Below are 17,556 nucleotides of genomic sequence, written 5' to 3' on the forward strand. Positions count from 1 at the left end.
GCCCCGGTTTCTTCCTTGCCCAGGAACGGTTCGAAGTGGCTTATCCTCTCGCACCTGCCACGATGCGCTACAGTAAATCGTGGAAGACTACTGGTTTATAATTGTCTTGCGATGGAAGAGGCTCGAAGCAGAGCCAGAGGCATTGGGTATCGGCTGGTCGACTGGCCCTTGCTCTTGGTCACAGCTGGGCCTCGTTGACGCCGGGCAGTGAGTGCTACGTACGAGCAAGCTTCTTCCTCGCCGAACAGCCCATTCCAGACAAAACCAACAATGGCAACGAAAACCCCAAAAGTCCCCAAGTAATGAAACTTCTTAGATATGTGTAGTGATTTTTTTTTCAAATATACCTCAGGGAAAGGTGAACTTCCGCCCAAAAGGACCACACTCTTTCTGGATGCCTTTTGTGGAAGCCTCACAGTTTGAAGACGAAGCAATGTCCTTGCAACGTCCCGAAGTACATCTGAGCAGAGGGCACGTCTTGGATGAGAGATGGGCTGGGCACAGCGAACGCGGCCACGCCAGCCCCCGGGGCCAGGAGCTGGCGTGGGAATGGCTGTCGGACTGGAGTAGCTGCCGTGGCTTGGTCCTGGGGGCTGACGGGTCCCGGATCGCGGTGGCCGACGCTGCCTCCGGGTCACGCGCCAGTGAACTCGCGGCTCGCTGGGGCTACCCGCAGGTACTCTGCGTTTTCAGCGGCCGGGCCCTTGAACGTGCCGTTTGACGTGGCTTCCTTGGGCAGGAAGTCCTGCTGGTAGTCAGGGTTGTCCAGGCTAATGTGGTGGCCTCCTTTCTGCACCCAGAGGGCAGGGCCGTCGCCGCCGGCGGGGCGGATGGTGTTGAGATACTCGGGGTTGCCCACGGCACTGCTGTGGGGGTGCTGGTAGTGTGGCTCTCTGCCGGCGGCGGGACTCAGGGGCTGACTGTGGTACACCGGGTTCTGCACAGAGCCCGCGGGCCTTTTGGGGATGGACTGGTTTATGTATTCTGAAATGGAGAAGAAATCAGAGGTGATCATCAGCAAAGCGCCGTCCAAGCGGAATCCCACGGCTCCTTCCGAACCCTGGGAATATTCTCTCGTGAGGCGTCTGCGGAGACGACCATCTTGCTATCGCTGCGAAATAAGTCATGTCCTCCCCTGCACATCCCAAAGCGACGGGCACGTTCACCTGTCAGCGCTCTAATGGCCTCAGAGCACAGCCTGCCTTGGGGGGTGTGTGCAGGCAGGCGGGGAGGGTCTGCGGATAAAGCCCAGGTTAGGAAAATGCCTGGGTCGCAGGCCAAGGATGGAGGGGGAGGGGGGACAGGCGACCGAATCCGTCTCTCACACACACGCGTACATCTGAGCTGCTTGCTTCAAATTCTAGAAAGTCTGCAGATTCATTCTAAATACAAACTTCCAACACACCACCTGGACACGACTTGTCCCCGACCGAGAACCGTGTGCCACGCACAGCCACCTCTGCCCATCTGCCTCTCACGCCCTTCGCTGTGCCTGCGAAGTTGCATCGTCCCCACCTGGGGATGAGTGGAGGAAGCGGGTGGCCGGGGCACCAGGGGTGGAAACTGGGCGGGGGGCCGGGGACGCGAGCCTGGCACCTGTGCGAGCACTCACCGGGCACTGGGAGGAAAGTGTCGTTGATGTTCTCCTCGGTCAAGGCGCCGGTGGGGTCTGAGCTGTAGCGCTGTAAGAAGCTGTCTTCCTTGAGGGGACAGCTCTGCTGGGGAGGAAATGAGTCAGGGTGATTCCAAAGATCGCCGGAGACCCTGTCACCACGCAGACTCTGATTTGGTGGGCCCGGGCTGGGGCTGGTCTGAGGCTCTGCATTTCTAACACACTGCTGGTGGGCCCACACCGCTGGCCCACAGACCACAGGGCGAGGGGCAAGGCCCCGGTCAGCGCCGGGCGGCAGAGCGGTCCGCAGGGACAGAAATGGGCTACGGTCTGCGCTTTCCCACGTGGTAGCCACTGGCCACATGTGTGAGGAGCTGAGTTTTAAATCATAATTAATAACAGTTTAGTTAAGTAGCCACGGGTGTCTACTTAACGAGATCCCGTCTGATCTCGGAAGCTAAGCAGGGTCGGGTCTGGTTAGTACTTGGATGGGAGACCGCCTAGGAAGGTCTAGCCGTCTGTGGCTACTTATTATTATTATTTTTTAATGCCTACAGCATTAAAAAATAATAATAATAAGTAGCCACAGACGGCTAGTGGCTTCTGTACTGGTAAGGGGGCGTTGAGGGCAAGTCTTTCTGAGATCAAGCGCCAGTCCCTGCAGGCAGGCTGGGTGCCACCCCAGAGCCCCTGCTTTGGGGGTGTGGGCGGTGACCCCACAAGTTTGACTTCTCACAAAGCACCGGTACCCAGTCTTGCTGCTGCCGCTCGCGGTCCCTGAGCTACACTCCCGGCAGCACTGCAGTAGAGTGACAGCTCGTTGCCGGCCTTAGGGCCGGGGTCAAGGAACCATGCAGGAAAGAACGCGAGACCGAAAATCAAGATTCTTTGGGCTCAGATGAACATTTTCGACATCCAAGAGCGCCGTGAATGGCACAGCTGTTCCTGAGCTCCGGTGCATTGGGCTTTTGTACGTACCCCGTTTCTGTCGATGCAAGCCACGGCGGAAGTGTTGCTGGTGGCACTCTGAAAAAGAAGAGGAGTCGTTCATGGCAGGCTGGTGCATCTCGCCCACTTCTGCGAACGCAGGAGGAGGCCCTGCACCGCGCGGACGCACCCCTACAGGCGCTTAACTGCGTCCCGACCCATCGGCTCGAGAAAGACCACGTTTACTTCTGATTTAACTCTGTTCCTAACTGAACCTAAAAAGGTCACAGTCAGGTCATCGCCATGCAACACGACAATGAATCCGCTCAGGCGATTCATCCTGAGGGTGGCTTTGCCATTCGGTCAGAGCCCACTTTCCGTCTCTCTGCACGTCCTGCTAGGTGGGCACCACTTTCTCAAAAACGCATCATTCAAAGCAGTGCGAAGGGCCCTACCAGGGAGCTCAGGAGGGGCGTGCGGGACGTGGAGGGGCTGTGGAAGAAGCCGTGCTGCGGGATCAGGTACTCGTCCGCGTCCACCACGTCCTCCATGTCCTCCTCTTCCATGAGGGCACGGTAGAAGTTGGAGTCTGTGGGGCTGGGCAAGTCCATTCTCTCGTCCCCCTGGCACAGAGATTTTGAGATGATTAGAAAGGCCCAACAGCTGTCACTCCACCTTTCGGCTCTAGGCGGAGGGGTTGACCGTCACAGTTGCCCGGAAGTTTGCCGATTCCGTGGTAATAAAACACCCCTGCCTCCCTCAGGGTGGCCGCTCCCTCCCCTCCCACTGTGAAATCAAAACATTAAAAATTCCTTAATGTCTAAAAGCCTCCAAATGACATGCAAAGAGCTTGGGAGGGAGGAGAAAGGGGCGAAGCGGCGGCATTTATGGGGTGCGTGCCATGCTTTTAGGTGCTGCGATGTTGTGATTTATAATAAGAAACATACACTGGGTCTTTATCTGTTGTCCCCGGCACGAACCTCCTAAAGCCCTCAGAACTTTCTAAGCGTTGCGAGCCACAAAAGTGTCTTCCGTGACATGTTAAAGAGGTGACTTGAGAGCCACAAACGAGGACGGGGCCTGGTTTCCAGGACACCAACCACATGACTAGACGGCTGGAACTTTCAGGCCCCACCGCTGACCGCTGCGGGGGAGAGGGGCTGGAGGCTGGATCGATTGCCAACGGCCAATGATTTAATCGATCATGACTAAATAATGAGGCCTCCATAAAAACTCAAAAGGCTGGGGATCTGGGTGTCCAGGCTGGTGAGCACGTGGAGGTTTGGGGAAAGCAGCACACCTGGACAGGACGTGGGACCCCGCACCTCCCCGTCATCCTGCTCTGCACACCTCTGCTATCTGGCCGTTCCTGAGTTATAGCCTTTCTGGTAAACCCGCGATCTCATAACTAAACGGGCTTCTGCGTGGGGAAAGCCGCTCTAGCAGATTAACCAAACGCTAGGAAGGAACTGTAGGGACCTCTGATTCATGGCCAGTTGGTCAGACGCACAGGTGACAACCCGAACTTGCAAACGGCATCAGTGGAGGGAGGGGGTCCGCCTCGGAGGTCTGAGCCCGTAACCTGTGGGATGGGTGCTCTCTCCGGGTAGTGCCAGAACCGAGCTGGCTTGTGGGCCAGCCCTGGTGCTGGGGAATTTGCTCGCTTGCTGGTGTGGGAAAGTGCCTTCTCTCTCGTCCTCTGCATGTGCACGCATCAACACACACTGGGCGCGCCCGGCAGAACCTCTGGGTGCTGTGCGAGGTAGTTTGCGTATGTGAGCCGCTTTGTCGACTCTGTAACAGAGCCCTGTGAGCTGGGTTTGTTAACTTAGTGGGGTAAGCGGAGAATCGCAGACTGGAAGCCAGCTTCGCCCAACACCCAAGCCACGCTTCTCCACCAGACCGAGCTAAGGCTTTGACCCGCTGACACGTGAAGGGGACATGTGGCACCGGGCGTGTGGGAGGCTGTGTCTGGACACGGGAGGTCGGACAGGAATGGCAGACGGAGTCAGAGGGCACCACACACAAACTCGGTTCACAGTGTGGCCTGTGCCTGAACCACGGCTCGCTCCCACGCACTGAGGATTCAACGGCACGGCCTGGGACCCAGTGTTGGCGCGTGATGGGCAACAGTGACATGTGATGTGCATGAGAGGGACCTTTCCCCAGGGAAGTGCAGACCGTGGCCTGGTACCTGGATGACAAGGAAGCGCTGGGGGTCTCGGGCCATTTTGCAGAATTCGAGGACCAACTCACGGAACTTGGGGCGACTCTCTGCATCTATCATCCAGCCTGGAGAAGGAAGGGGAAGAAACGGTACAGTTAGGGCCCTTAGAGGGACGATAAAAATGGCATCGCTTAAGGGAAGTGTTCACAGCGAGACCCTCTCAGACCAAGAGACGACGAAGAAAGAAATCTAAGCTCTGTGATAGACTTTTCAGCCTTGACAAACTGGCACTGATTGCTAAGTAAAGATCAGAACACGATGCCTGTGTTCTAACTTTCTGCACCTGCTCTTCCTGCGGCCAGCATTCTGGCCTTACCTCCTTAAGTGGCCCAGCAGCCCTGCAGGCATCGCTCCGTGTGAACTGTTCAGGTTGTGGGTGCCTCGATGTCCAGCCTCGCTTGACATTCGCTCAGCAACCTTGCAAGCCCGCCACCAGCAGGGAAGTTTAGGGACTTTCTTTAAGAACCCCGGGGCTCGGGAACTCCCCACTCCTGCGCTTTCACGGTATTGCAGACGCCGTGCCCACGCACGCGACGAGGGGGTTTCACGGCCTGCTCAGGAGGACACTTGCTGGCCAGGCTGGTGCACTGGCTTACACAACCATCTAGTCTGCATTAAACAAGCTGGGGCGGGGTGGGGGGCAGCTATCCCTGGACATTCTCGTGCCTCTCGAGGGTTCACGTTTATGTTCTATCAGCAGGACGTCAGCCTATTCTAGGCCAGACTGCTACATGACCTTAGACAAATCATGTCAGCTTTCTGGATGCCAGCTTCCTCAGCCCCGAGCAAGGGGGTTAAAAGAGGTGAACCCTGTGGTCTGGGGTTCAGAAGGGCATCAACATCCACGTTCACTCTGTGCCACCTGTCCCTGTGCTGCCTTCTCGGGCAGGTGCTCGTCACATGTGTATTGTCGCCTTCAGAGTCGACTGTATCTGTGATTCTCGTCAGCCAAGCTACGTGCTCTTATTTAAATTCAAATGTTTACTTGCTACAGTGCAGTAAGACCTCACATAAATTCACTATTTGAAAGGTTTAAGTCAAAGCAGAAATGTTGTTTCTATTAGCCTCATGTGGTTACTCATCACTAGGCATTTAAAAACAAGTCAGTCTCTCTGGTAACAGACTTCAAAACGTGGGGCGGCTTTTTCATTGAGCAACTCGGAATAGAATATTCCGGTGCAATGGCTTATGGAGGGCTCGGATTTTATTTATTTGCTTGCCATCACGGGCAAATGTCAGGTCACGATGCTCGATGAGTCAAGCAAGTGTCTCCTGAAGAATGTCTGGGGGAGCACTGACACATGCTTTTGGACCCGAGTGCCTGCTGTGAAGAATATGACAGCACTTCTTTGGGGAACTCTAAGGTCTCAATTGTTTGGCTCCAGGCAGCGATGCCTTTCCGGGCACGGCAAGGCCCTCTGAGAGCCAGGTGCGGCCACGCGCGTGCGGACGGCCCCGGCCACTCACACTTGACCATGATCATGTAGACGTCGATGGTGCATATGGGCGGCTGCGGGAGGCGCTCTCCCTTCTCCAGCAGGGCTGAGACCTCGCTCGCCGGGATGCCATCATAAGGCTTGGACCCGAACGTCATCAGCTCCCACACGGTGACACCTGAGAGGGCGAAGCAGTCGCTTTATGAGTCGGTAATCACAACGGCTTGTCTTTAAGTCATCGTTCTTGAGACCGGGTCTCAACCTGTGTTTAACGAACTCTGTGTCCGGGGCCTTGGGCAATTTGCTTCAATGCTGGAAGCCTCAGTTTACCTCTCTGTAACGTGGGACAAAGACAGGGTCTGTGTCCTAGGATGGTTGTGAGGATCAAATAAGATAATACAACTGGAATGTTTAGACAATGCCAGGCAAATAGTAAGTGGCCGATAAGTGGTAAACTTTAGTCATCACAGCAAAGACAACAGAACCGTGCTAGCAACATAAATATTATCACGCAGGGTACCAGGAGTAGCACACTCCGGCGGCTGCCCTAAGCGACTTGGAAGTGGAGGGATGGATTACAAACAAGGTTAAAAACTGTGGGTTTTTAAATAATGGAAGAAAATTAGAAACAAAATATCTCTGTTCTTTGGATAAACATAAAAACCCTGTACTTTTTGTTTCAAAATTAATCATCGTGATTACAAAGAAAATCAAAGCTGTCGTCATTTGAGAATCGGTGTTTTTTCCAGACCATTCCCGAGTTCCGACGGTCTCCGTGCCTCTGTGCCTGGAACTCGCTGCTCTAGAAATGTGCAAATATCTCAGGGAGCGCGTCCTCACCTGGACAGCGAAGGTGCCCTGTGGTGCCACTAGAAATGACCTCAGTGGGACTGAGCCTGGATCCCCAGACTCCATAGGGAGGAATCAGACACAGGACCCGGGCCGTCCCCAGATCTCCGATTGGTCCGATGACCCATTTTCTCTCGAGTTGGCCTCCAGATCCAGATGAGCACAAACCCAGTTAGATTTTCCAGAGGCCATTGCAAAATGAACTGACCCGGATTAACATACAGAATTCACAGCTGGAAGATGAAGAAAAGCAAGGAGCCAGCGCCCAGAGAGGAGGGGCTTCTGGCCTTTCCCAGCGCCCCGTCAGTATGGACTTGGGGAGGAAGGGAGACCCCATTCCCAGATCTGAGGTCGACGATTCCCATCTACCTGGGTTAACCTGATTCCCATGTGCCTGGGTTAATCTCGTGTTTAACGTGCATGATGAGTCCCTGGGGGAAGGTGAGCCCTTCGGGGTTTGGCGGTGACAGGGAGGGGAGCATGTGTCCCTGGTTGCTGGTTATGAGCGGGACTGGACGGTGGTACTAATCCCCTCTCTTTTCAACCCCTAAGTGGGACACGGAGCTCCCTAGTTTGTTAAAATTCTTTGCCTTGACCGGAGACTGGGGAGTGGAGTAACAGGGTATGTTTTTTAAACTAAAAGTGCAGGCTCACGATCCGGCAAGTCCAGGGTATGCAGGTCATTGTCACCGACAGCACGGTTCCCCCCTCCCCAGTGAAACACACGTGGCCACGATCCGATGCCGGCCGTGGTCACGCTCAGGTGCTGAGTCCCTGAGGTTACGAGAGTTTTTGTTTCCTTGACAAGTGTGGACCAAGTGTGGACTGCAGGTTGGCCCGGGCTGGCCGGAGCGCCGAGGGCGAGGGGCGGATGGAGCACGTGACCCCGGAAAGGCAGGGGAGCCAGGGCATTTGCGGGCTTACGGGCCCTGGTCGGGGTTCGGATTTTAGTTGGGACGTAGTTGGAAACCAAGGAGGGATTTTTAGGCGGGGGAGGAAAAGTCTGATGTGGTTCCCAGTGTGTGGAGGTCTTGAGACCAGGTGTATGGAGTGTGCCAAACAGGAAGGAGCGCTTGCCGCGGCATCCCCGAGGGAGGCAGGTGGCTTGGGCCAGCGTGGTGACAGCGAACTCGATTCTGGGGAGGGTCCCGGAGTGGGAAAAAAGCACTTCTTTACCCTCGTTTTGGAGGTAGACATATTTTGAAAATGGCTGAAAATCACAAGGCATCAGAAGAGCTGTATTTCCTATCTAGTTCGTTAATTGCAGGCAGCTCAGCTCATGGGTACACGTAAAAATTCTTCACAAAGATCCCTGCCTTTGTAAAGCTTGATTCTAGAAGAAGAGATAGATAAACACCCACGAAATTAAAAAAAAAAATCCATTCGGAATACCAGGAGTTAATAATGCTATGAAAAAAACACTAAATGGGCGATACCCTGAATGATTTTGTTTTTGTGATAACGGCTAACCTTCTCTTGGAAACCCCTTTTATTACTGCTCTCCCCAAACGCACATTGCTATGGAGCTGGCTGGGGTGGCTCCTCCCTTCACCCCCATTTCTTTAATAGCTGGGGATAGGCTGATAATTCACAAATAAACATAGCAGATAAGGAGTTGGCAACCTTTTAGCAGGTGGCTGGACGACATGTGAGGACGCCTAGCTAAGCAGTCGGTGAAATGCGTGATGGACGCTTTCTTAAAGGCGACGCCCTTGCAGGCTCGGGAAATTCTCTGGACCAAGGCAAGGAGGTGAGGAGGTGAAGGTGAGTCTGAGAAGCGGGAAGCGCCTGGGAGGAGGACGGGCTCAGGCCTGTGCCAGGTGCCTGGGGGTGTGGGGTTTGGGGCGGGACTGGAATCGGCCGCTGATTGGCCCTCACGAGCACCGAAAGCAACACGATCTCTCTCTCCTTACTGGTTTCCCACAGACGTGTCCTCACGGGGCATTTTTGTCCAGCTATTCTCTCTGATGCACAGAGATGACCACGCGCTCCATGAAACACTAGCCGCTGAGAGAGTCCACCATGAAACCTCGCCTCCCTCCCGGAGACTCTGCCCCAGCAAGCCACATTTGTCACTGCCCTTGGTCTCGCTTCAAATTCACGGCCAGAGGGCGAGTTTGGTTTGGCAGTGTGGGCTCAGGCACTTCTAAGTCCAAGTTCTCCCCACCGTTACCTGCTCTTGACAAGTTCGCTGACATCTCCAGAGATAGTTAGCCTCAATTTCCTTTGTCATGTTTTCGTGGCTTAACAGACAGACAGCAACTGTTACATTATTTTTAGTCAGTGTCCTGGATGGCGGAGCATATAATGCAAAGCAACAAACTGCACCAGCCCACTCAGCTCAGTAGAAAGTCACCAGCGCGAGGGTTTTGACTCACCATAGCTCCAGACGTCACTTTGGTGGGTATAAATTCGGTGTAAAATCGATTCCAAAGCCATCCACTTGATAGGCACCTTGAGGTGACAAGAGGTAAAGTAATAAGACAACTCCCAGCTTCCCTCTGGTGAGAAGCATCGAATGGCGGTGGGACAAAGCACGAGGGACGAACGTGGGAGGCCAGCCCCCCCACCCCCATCCCCCGTGCCCAGTGCTGTCCCAGCCGAAGGAGCAGGTTTTAAATCTGGCTGAGGACAGGGCTGTCCTGTTAGGGCCCCAGAGGTGGCAGCTGAGGGTCTTTGGGCTGCGGGTGTCCTGGTGAGCTGGGCGCCCGTGCTGGCAGCTGGGGGCCTGGTCCTGCCCTGTGGCCCTGCCCGCCCCGTGTCCATGGGTGTTTGCCGGGGCCAGCTGCTTGGAGTGAAACGTTAGAGGGGTCCAGCTGATCCGAGCGTTTCGAGGGCCTATCAGGAGACGTGTGCCCCTCCCTGCTGGGGTGTCTCCTGGAGAGCCCCCAAACCTGTCTGGGGGGGCCAACTCCAGCTCTCGCAACACCTCGGGGAGCTGTCCGTATTGCTGAGGTGTCCCTCAAGAGCAGTGTGCCACCATGAGCTGCAACATGGCCCCGCTGTTCTGAAGGGCGCTTTACCCTGCAGGGGGCGCTGGAACCTCCCCTGGCTAACCTCCACATGGAGCTGAACTCACGTTTACTGCCTTTGGCCCCCGGAGGCGTCAGCACTACCCACTCTCCCAGCAAGGCCTGCTCCCAGAGCCGCTGGGACAGAGGGCCCTGCCTCGCGGGACCCAGCCGAGGGTGGTGGCGGCTGTGACCTCGCCCAGGCCAGCTGAGAATGTCCGCACCCCCGCCGGGCTGCGCGGGCGCATCTGCGGGCCGCCCTCACCTTGCCTCCCTCCGCGTGGTATTCCTTCTCCTCGGCGCCCAGCAGCTTGGCCAGCCCGAAGTCTGTGATCTTGACGTGCTGTGGCGTCTTCACCAGGACGTTCCTGGCGGCCAGGTCACGATGCACCAAACGCCGGTCTTCCAGGTAGTTCATGCCCTGAAACGCGGGAACACGGGGTGAGGGCACGGACGCCAGCTGGCCCCCGGGAGAGCATGGACTGGCTGAGGGCTGAGGGCGGAGGCGCTCTGGGCTCAACCTTGAACTGCCCTTGACGGACACAGTAACCCGCGCCTTGCAAACGCGAGATGCTCTCCACGGAATGGACGAGAAGGCAAATAAATACGTGAAGCTACAAGTAGCTGCTGATTCCTTAACTCTTCTCCACCCAGTTACTCGGGTTTCAGACTCAGATGAACCACGTGGAAGAGAGCAGTGACGGCCAGAGCCGAGACCGGGCCAGCTCGCCTTCCCTGCGCTTGGCGGAGCCCTACGGGGTTGGGTGCTTGTCTGAGCAGGGACCGCTCGCTGTCACCAGGCTTTCCTGCACCACGTCACATGACTCACTACCAATGCAGGAGACTTGTCCACTTCTCTCTCTCTCTCTCTCTCTCTCTCTCTCCCCTTTCTCTCTCATTCAGTGCCTCGTCACACATTTCCTGATGACGGCCTCTGAGGTTGGCGCTGTGTAGCTATTGTACATTCACATAGTAATGACCGCACATAAGTCCCAATAACATACAAAAGAGGCATGAGAATGGCACAGATCGACTCCACATTAAACCGAGTGGAATTCGGAGCCTGCCGCGTGCGTGGTTACACTGAACCTCGTCTACCTGCCCCAGGCCGGGCCTCGGGGACCTAGAGAACAATGGACAATTCCTGCTCACTCATGTCTTTAAGGCTCACCCACACCACAAACAGAAAACGGGAAAGACTAAGCTGTACCCTGCCCAGGTTAAAGATAAGCCCAGCCATTCAATCTATTCGTTACTCACGATAATCGGTAATTTTTCATAGAAACTGATAGAACGTATATAAAGCCGGCCCTTTCGACGCGGGAGGTCTCTCTGACTCTGAGCAGAGACCTCGCCCTGTCTGCGGAGCGTTATCTCTTCTCCAGTAAACCCTCCTTCGCCCGTGACCCCGGCTCGCTGCTGAACTTCTTCCCGCGTGGCGCTGGGGGCCCTCGCCGGGCGCGGTGGGGCTCGAGTCCACGCTGGGGGTACGCCCTCCTGCGTCACCCACACGAGGGGACCTGTCACCTCTCCCTGTCCCTCTCTCTCCCTTTAAAGGTGGTGTTTTCTGTGAGTTCATTAAACCCACAGGGAGGCCTGCAGAGGGCATTTCCAACCTCATCTAACCATCATCGCTAACGTTCATTCTGCCTCCTCCAAGGCCTGAGGAGGGTCCTGTATGCCAGACGCGTTCTTATAGACGCTTGTTGGCGACTGGCCGACTGACCGAATGAGTGATAGTACCAGCTGAGAGTTTCGAGCTGCCCATGGCCAGCATGTCAAACACTGCTGTGTAGGAGCCTCTTCTAGAAGGTGCTGGCAGCCACACGGCCACCCCGAGAGCCGACCCAGAGCATCCAGGGGCTGGGATGGTGCTCCACAGACCAAGTCCTCTGAGTCCCCAGGCCCACTGTCCAGACTGTGTCCTCAATTTCCTGCTTCCAAGTGAAACCCGCCTGCTGGCCCGAAGGCTGCTTGGGAGGTAATAAAACAAAACAGAACAAAATAAAACAAAACAGAAACTAACAGCCCAGCCTGTTGGCCCTGTGCCGCTGAGTGGGTCCACGTCTCCTGTCAACCGCCCGCTTCTTGGGTCTTTAAGGGACCAGAGTGACTGGAGCAGGTCGTGACGTTTTCTCTGAACAGCAGTCTGCAGAGCAGGCTTGGGAAAGCGGGGACGGGGGCAGCCGACGCGTCCTGGAGCGCACGGCTGCTCGGCCAGGGGGCTGAGGGCAGAGCGGACTCTGGGACGAGGACGTCACACGCATTTGAACTTTGATAACACTGTTCACTGGTCCCACGGTCTAGAGGCCGTTGGAAAGGCCGCCTCGGAGCCCAGCAGGGTTACATTTTAACCAGTCGCCAAAGATAAGAGCTCGTAAACTCCCAGGATCTGAGCAGAGACGCCACAGGAAGCAGTGTCGGCTGGGCCTCCCGGGGCCTCTTGGGAAACGCGTTTTCTGGTTCCCCCCCGAGATTCTCATTTCAATGTCACTCGACATATTTACTTCTGTTAATTACGACCGGACAGCTAGGATGGGGTTTGAAATCCTAGACGAGGTCAAAGGGAATCTGCGGAGCCAACCTGGAAGCCTGGTGCCCAAGAGGGGAGCACATACTACTTCACGCGGCACTACGAATTTTTCTGGCAGGACATCGATGGAAGAAGGAGGGACTGGGCGTGCTTGGGTGACATTTACAGACTCCGCGTTCCCGGGGGCTGCTGCGCCCTACGACTCCTGGGAGGAGCCCAGAGAGAGGCTGAAATGAGATCCGCTCTGTTCTCTTTCATAAACCGCCACGTGGAAGTGGCAGGAAGTAGGAGGCGGACAGGCTGGCAGATGGTTCTGGTGGCGACCGGTCAGCATGGCTCACCCCTCCCACCTCCTGCTCTCAGGAGTGGCCGAGAGGTGCTAGAATGTCCTAGTCCAGAGAAGTCCAGTGGCACTGACCACACCTCCCAATGAGCGGGACGGGAGGAGAGCTCGGCTCACTGGCCTGGGGCCTCTGCTCTGAGCCGGGTGCCAACTGCTGGGGAGGGGCCTGAACTTGGGAGCAAGGTTGCCTGGGGCCAAATCCTGATTTTCCTACTTGCTAGCTGGAGAGCTTGGCAAGTGACTTAAACACCCGAGGCTTCGTTTTCCCACATTAAAATATGCTTGAAAAATGAATCCTTTGGACTAAATTTTTCTTGCTGTTTATCCTTAAGTTTTATCTCACTCAGATTAAACAAAGCTTGGTGCTTACAAAGGCGCGGTCAGAGAATGCTGCTCTAACAGAAATTTCTCTCTGAGACCGTCTCCCTGCCCTGCCGGCCATCTTCCAATCTCACAGGGCCTGCTCTCGAGGCTCTTAAACTTGTACCATTTGTCTGAAAACTTGATTCTGTGAGGTCTCATCTGGGGTACTGAGAAGAGAGCTCTGGTGTCTGAAAGGCTGGGGAAGATGTAGCCCATGCACAGTCTAGACGGCTTTATTTATCCTAGGACTCCGCCCTGACCTCCACTGTGGTGGCCGTAGGGACGAGTGTGGCACAGTCACGGTATTTCCCGAACTGAAGTGATGACAGGATCTTTTGGATTAGAAGATTTCGTGACATTGCTGTGCCATGTTATCCGTTTTAGGATCTACTAGCGGGCTCGTACAGCCAGGATGAGAGGCGATGCTTTCCGAAGCACCTGAGTTACTCCCGCTAAGTGACCCATGACCTCATGAGCCAGGAGTTCAGGAAACTATGATCTTTCCGACTGGCGGGCAGGGGACGTCCCCATAAGGTCCTGTGATGGAGTTTTTTATCTGGAGAACAGAATACGTTTCCACCATGTATGGTGATGGGGTGTGGCTCCCTTCTGTGCTCCCCATTGTGACCTGATTTCTCCCCCGCTTTTTCCTTTTGTCCTGGGTGATATAATTTTATTTGTTCTCTTAGCAGCTTCGCCTGGTCAATAAACTTGCATAACAGTGGTCAGCTTTCTCTCAATATTTAGAGAACTTCCCAACACAGCCCACGCTTTGCTGAATCAACACAGGACATTTATAAGTCAATAAATCCCACTTCGAAAAGGCCAGGCGTTTCAGCTTCTGGTCAGCCACTAAGTGCTTCCGGGTAGTTTCACTTCAAACTCTTACAAAGAAAATTGTTTAACACTTGGATAAATAGCCACTAAGCCGAGAGCAAACTTCTCTCTCTGCGATCGAGGAAACCGTTGTTTCCCTTTCCGTCCAGCGACAGACACTGTGTCACCACAGCCGCGGAAATGGCAGTGGGGTACGGTTTGGGGTACGGTTTCTCTCGCGGACGAGAAGGCAAATCTGTCGCAGAGAGCTGACGGCCACAGCGGGAAAGGACTTTGACTCAGAGTAAAGCCGAACCGAGCACAAGAGGCAGAACGGTGGATTTTAAAGAAGAGGTTGAAGCCGTGCGGAGTATTGTACGTCGCGGCCCGGCTTCGAACACCTTCCGGCCCCGGAGACCCAGCCGGGAGCTGTGGCCGAGTCCTCGCCTGCACGCAGAGCTGCCACTTTCCGTGTCTTCTCCGCCACGCTTGCTTGCGGCAGGCTGATTTGGGGGGCCGGGAAACTTCCATTTGTGCGGACACCTGCGGTCGGGCGGATGCTGGGGAAAGACTGCAGGGGAGGGAGGGAGGGAGCTGGAGAAGAGGAGGAGACTCGTGAACAGGGGGTGCTGCTCGAAGCCGACGCAGAACTAGATCGGAACACGGTGTGGGTGAGATTTCCGTCCTCGCCTCACCCCAGTTTAGCCAAAATCCGGGGAAGGAGTCGGAGGAAGGGGGTGTGAGCGAGCACCAGCTGCGTGGCGGGCCGTCCGCGTGCCAGCCTCACGAGCCAGGAAGACGGGTGGCAGAAGCCCATGCACAGCCCCAGAGACTTGGTGCTGAAAGACGAGGCCACTCGTCTGCGGTCGCGTGGCCCATAAACGCCAGGATGGCGCTTGGCTCCTGCAGTCCAGCGACCGGAACCGTGAGCCCAGCTCTGTGTGGGGCAAGACTTGCCCAGGCGTTGTGGACCATCGTGCGAACAGAGTCGGCACGAGGTCGTTCGTGGCGATATGTTAACCCCTGGCAGAGCGGGCCTTCCAAGCCAGGCGGGAGGAGCTGGCCAGGGGTGCGCAGAGGGCTGGACGCCACCCACCCAGAGAGCTCACCTCCCCGCGGGGTGGGTGGGCACAAACTCGAGCGAGCAAGTGACCATCAGATCTTCCCAGGGAGTGACCTGGGCTAAAAGGAAAACAGCCAGGAGCTGGAGACGGCGTGGCTTCTGGCTTCCTGCCACGGCCGGATGACCAGGGCGAAAGCTGGGTTCGGGCATCAGGACATGAGTGGACCTTCAGGAATAATTCTAGATTCGGTCAAACCCATCTGGGGCTCCAGAACTCTTCTCTCACTGCCGTGGGCTGAATAGGGTCCCCCCACTCCCTACATTCAGAATGCGAACTTACTTGGACATAGGGCTCCACAGATCTAATTAGTCAAAGATCTCGAGACAAAGTCAGCCTGGGTTGAGGGATGATTGGTGTCTTTTTAAAGCAAGGAGAGGGTGGTGGCAACAGACCCAGGGGAGAAGGCCCAGCGAGGACGGAGGCGGAGATCAGCACGATGCCGCCACCACGGTGACGGCGAGGAGGGCGTCTCCCCGCAGCCCTGGGAGCGGACGGCCCTCCCGACACCTTGGCTTTGGACTCTGACCTCCAGAAGCGAGGGGGAGTCGGTTTCTGCTGTGGCAAGCCGCCGCATCTGCTGTCACTGGTATGGCAGTCGTGGGAAGCGACCACGATCACGCACAGAAATAACAAGCGTTTTCGCGAAGCCTCAGCCTCCGAGGTTCGCACGTGAGTGACACGAACACCAGGTGACAGCAGTGGTCAGAGGAGGCGCGTTCCCACTTCCGGGGGGGCCAGGGGGCCAGCGGCTGCAGCTGCGAAGTGAACGCCCCACGGCACTGGATAGACAGCCACGTGCCACTGTCGGGTTCTCCCGGGGGGCGGGGGGCGGGGGCTCCCGCTGCTTAGCCAGCCTGGCTCAGAGCCTCCATGTCACCTGGGGGCCTGCCTCACGCAGTGCCACAGCCCCTAGCGAGAGCCCATCTGTGGCATCGCGGCCACTCACCAGCCGAGCAGCCCACATACGTCTTCGTCCTGTACATCACCTTCCACATCCTCTGGGGGTTGAGTGAGCAGGCTCAGCGCACCCTTGGGAGTAACTATGCAGGATCAACTGCCACTCCTGACCAGGGTGAGGCATGAGGAAGGGTCGGGCCAAGGGGATGGTCTGCTCCCAGCCGCACCCCTAAGCACCCCGCCGTTGTCTGAGGGTGACGAGGAGCATTGCAGGCTCCGAGAGGGGCCGCCCACACGTTCCCGACCTTCGCTGCGTGAGGTTTGCCCACGCAGGAAATAGAATTCCTGTCGCAGGAAACAGAATTCGGCAAGATGGGTTGCGAATCACTGACGCAGGGTTAGGATGGAGACGGAGAGGTTTGAGGTGACGCTAAAAGTCCTTCTGAGGCCGCACGGACAGACAGACACCTGCTTTGCCACCCTGGTCCTGTCCTCTGTGCACAGGCCCGGTCCCCGTCTGCACTGCCCCCCCATCCTCCCGCCCCCGCTCTGGACCAAGCCCGGCCAGGCGGCAGAGGCATCTGTCAGCCCTCCTCCAACCTACACGCTGGGCCTCAGCCCAGCATCTGCCCCGTCCACACGGCCACCTGTGTCCTCCCTCGAGGCTCAGGCTGCTTTGCTCGCCTTGTTGTCAAGTCCTGTCTGGGTGCAAGACAGCTCTCTTCCACCAGAACCCCCCACGGCGCCCCACGGAGAGAACGTCAGAGAAGCACCCAGCAGAGAGGAAGCGGTCCAAACGCGGCTGGATAATTAGATTTCCAGGGTGTGGCGTGGCTGTCACTAATGATTGCACCGTCCCAGGGTGAGGGTCACGAGCAGCCAGCTGAGGCGGCTGCGGGCCCCGTCTGGGGGGACTCTGGGGGCCCTGTGGGCGGGCGGGGCACCTGCTGGCTGTACCTTGGCGATCTGCACACACCAGTTCAGCAGGCACTGGGAGCCGATGTTGTCCTTGTGCTGCTCACGGACATAGTCCAGCAGGCAGCCGAAGGGCATGAGCTGCGTGACCAGCTGGACCGTGGAGGTCAGGCAGATGCCCAGCAGACGGCACACGTGAGGGTTGTCCACGCTGGCCATCACGTAGGCTTCCTGTGTGGGGGAGAGAGAGGAAGGCGTCAGAAAGGCCCCCACAGGAGGCAGGAGCGGCTGAAGGGAGAGCCCGCAGACCCTCTCCCGGGAGAAAGGCACGAATGTGACGTTCGGTTCCGAAATGTCTACCTGTGGAGGACCAGCCAGCCCGCGAGACGCTGGGGCAACGGACGTGGGCGTGTCTGCGGGGCCTTTGACGGGCGAGGCTGCAAAGCAACCAGGCACCTTGCGAAGCTGGTGACCCCCCCCACCCCCACCGGGCCTTGTAGGAA

At 56.6% G+C, this 17,556-nt stretch overlaps 1 protein-coding gene across 1 annotated transcript in view; it reads right to left on the reverse strand.

Annotated features, from left to right (window-relative positions):
* Positions 1-329: 329 nt before the first annotated feature.
* The window catches only part of EGFR (epidermal growth factor receptor), a 168,861-nt gene continuing 151,634 nt past the window's right edge, over positions 330-17,556 (reverse strand). The window contains exons 21-29 of the mRNA XM_039862805.1: positions 17,096-17,284; positions 10,328-10,483; positions 9,430-9,505; positions 6,234-6,380; positions 4,734-4,831; positions 2,995-3,162; positions 2,591-2,638; positions 1,613-1,715; positions 330-984 (exon numbers count right to left, since the gene is read on the reverse strand). Of these exons, the coding sequence (XP_039718739.1) occupies positions 635-984; positions 1,613-1,715; positions 2,591-2,638; positions 2,995-3,162; positions 4,734-4,831; positions 6,234-6,380; positions 9,430-9,505; positions 10,328-10,483; positions 17,096-17,284 (1,335 nt within the window). The 3' untranslated portion in view covers positions 330-634. The remainder of the gene's footprint in view (positions 985-1,612; positions 1,716-2,590; positions 2,639-2,994; positions 3,163-4,733; positions 4,832-6,233; positions 6,381-9,429; positions 9,506-10,327; positions 10,484-17,095; positions 17,285-17,556) is intronic.

Source organism: Pteropus medius, unplaced genomic scaffold, assembly GCF_902729225.1.
Source record: "Pteropus medius unplaced genomic scaffold, Ma_sr-lr_union100, whole genome shotgun sequence".
Taxonomy (NCBI): domain Eukaryota; kingdom Metazoa; phylum Chordata; class Mammalia; order Chiroptera; family Pteropodidae; genus Pteropus; species Pteropus medius.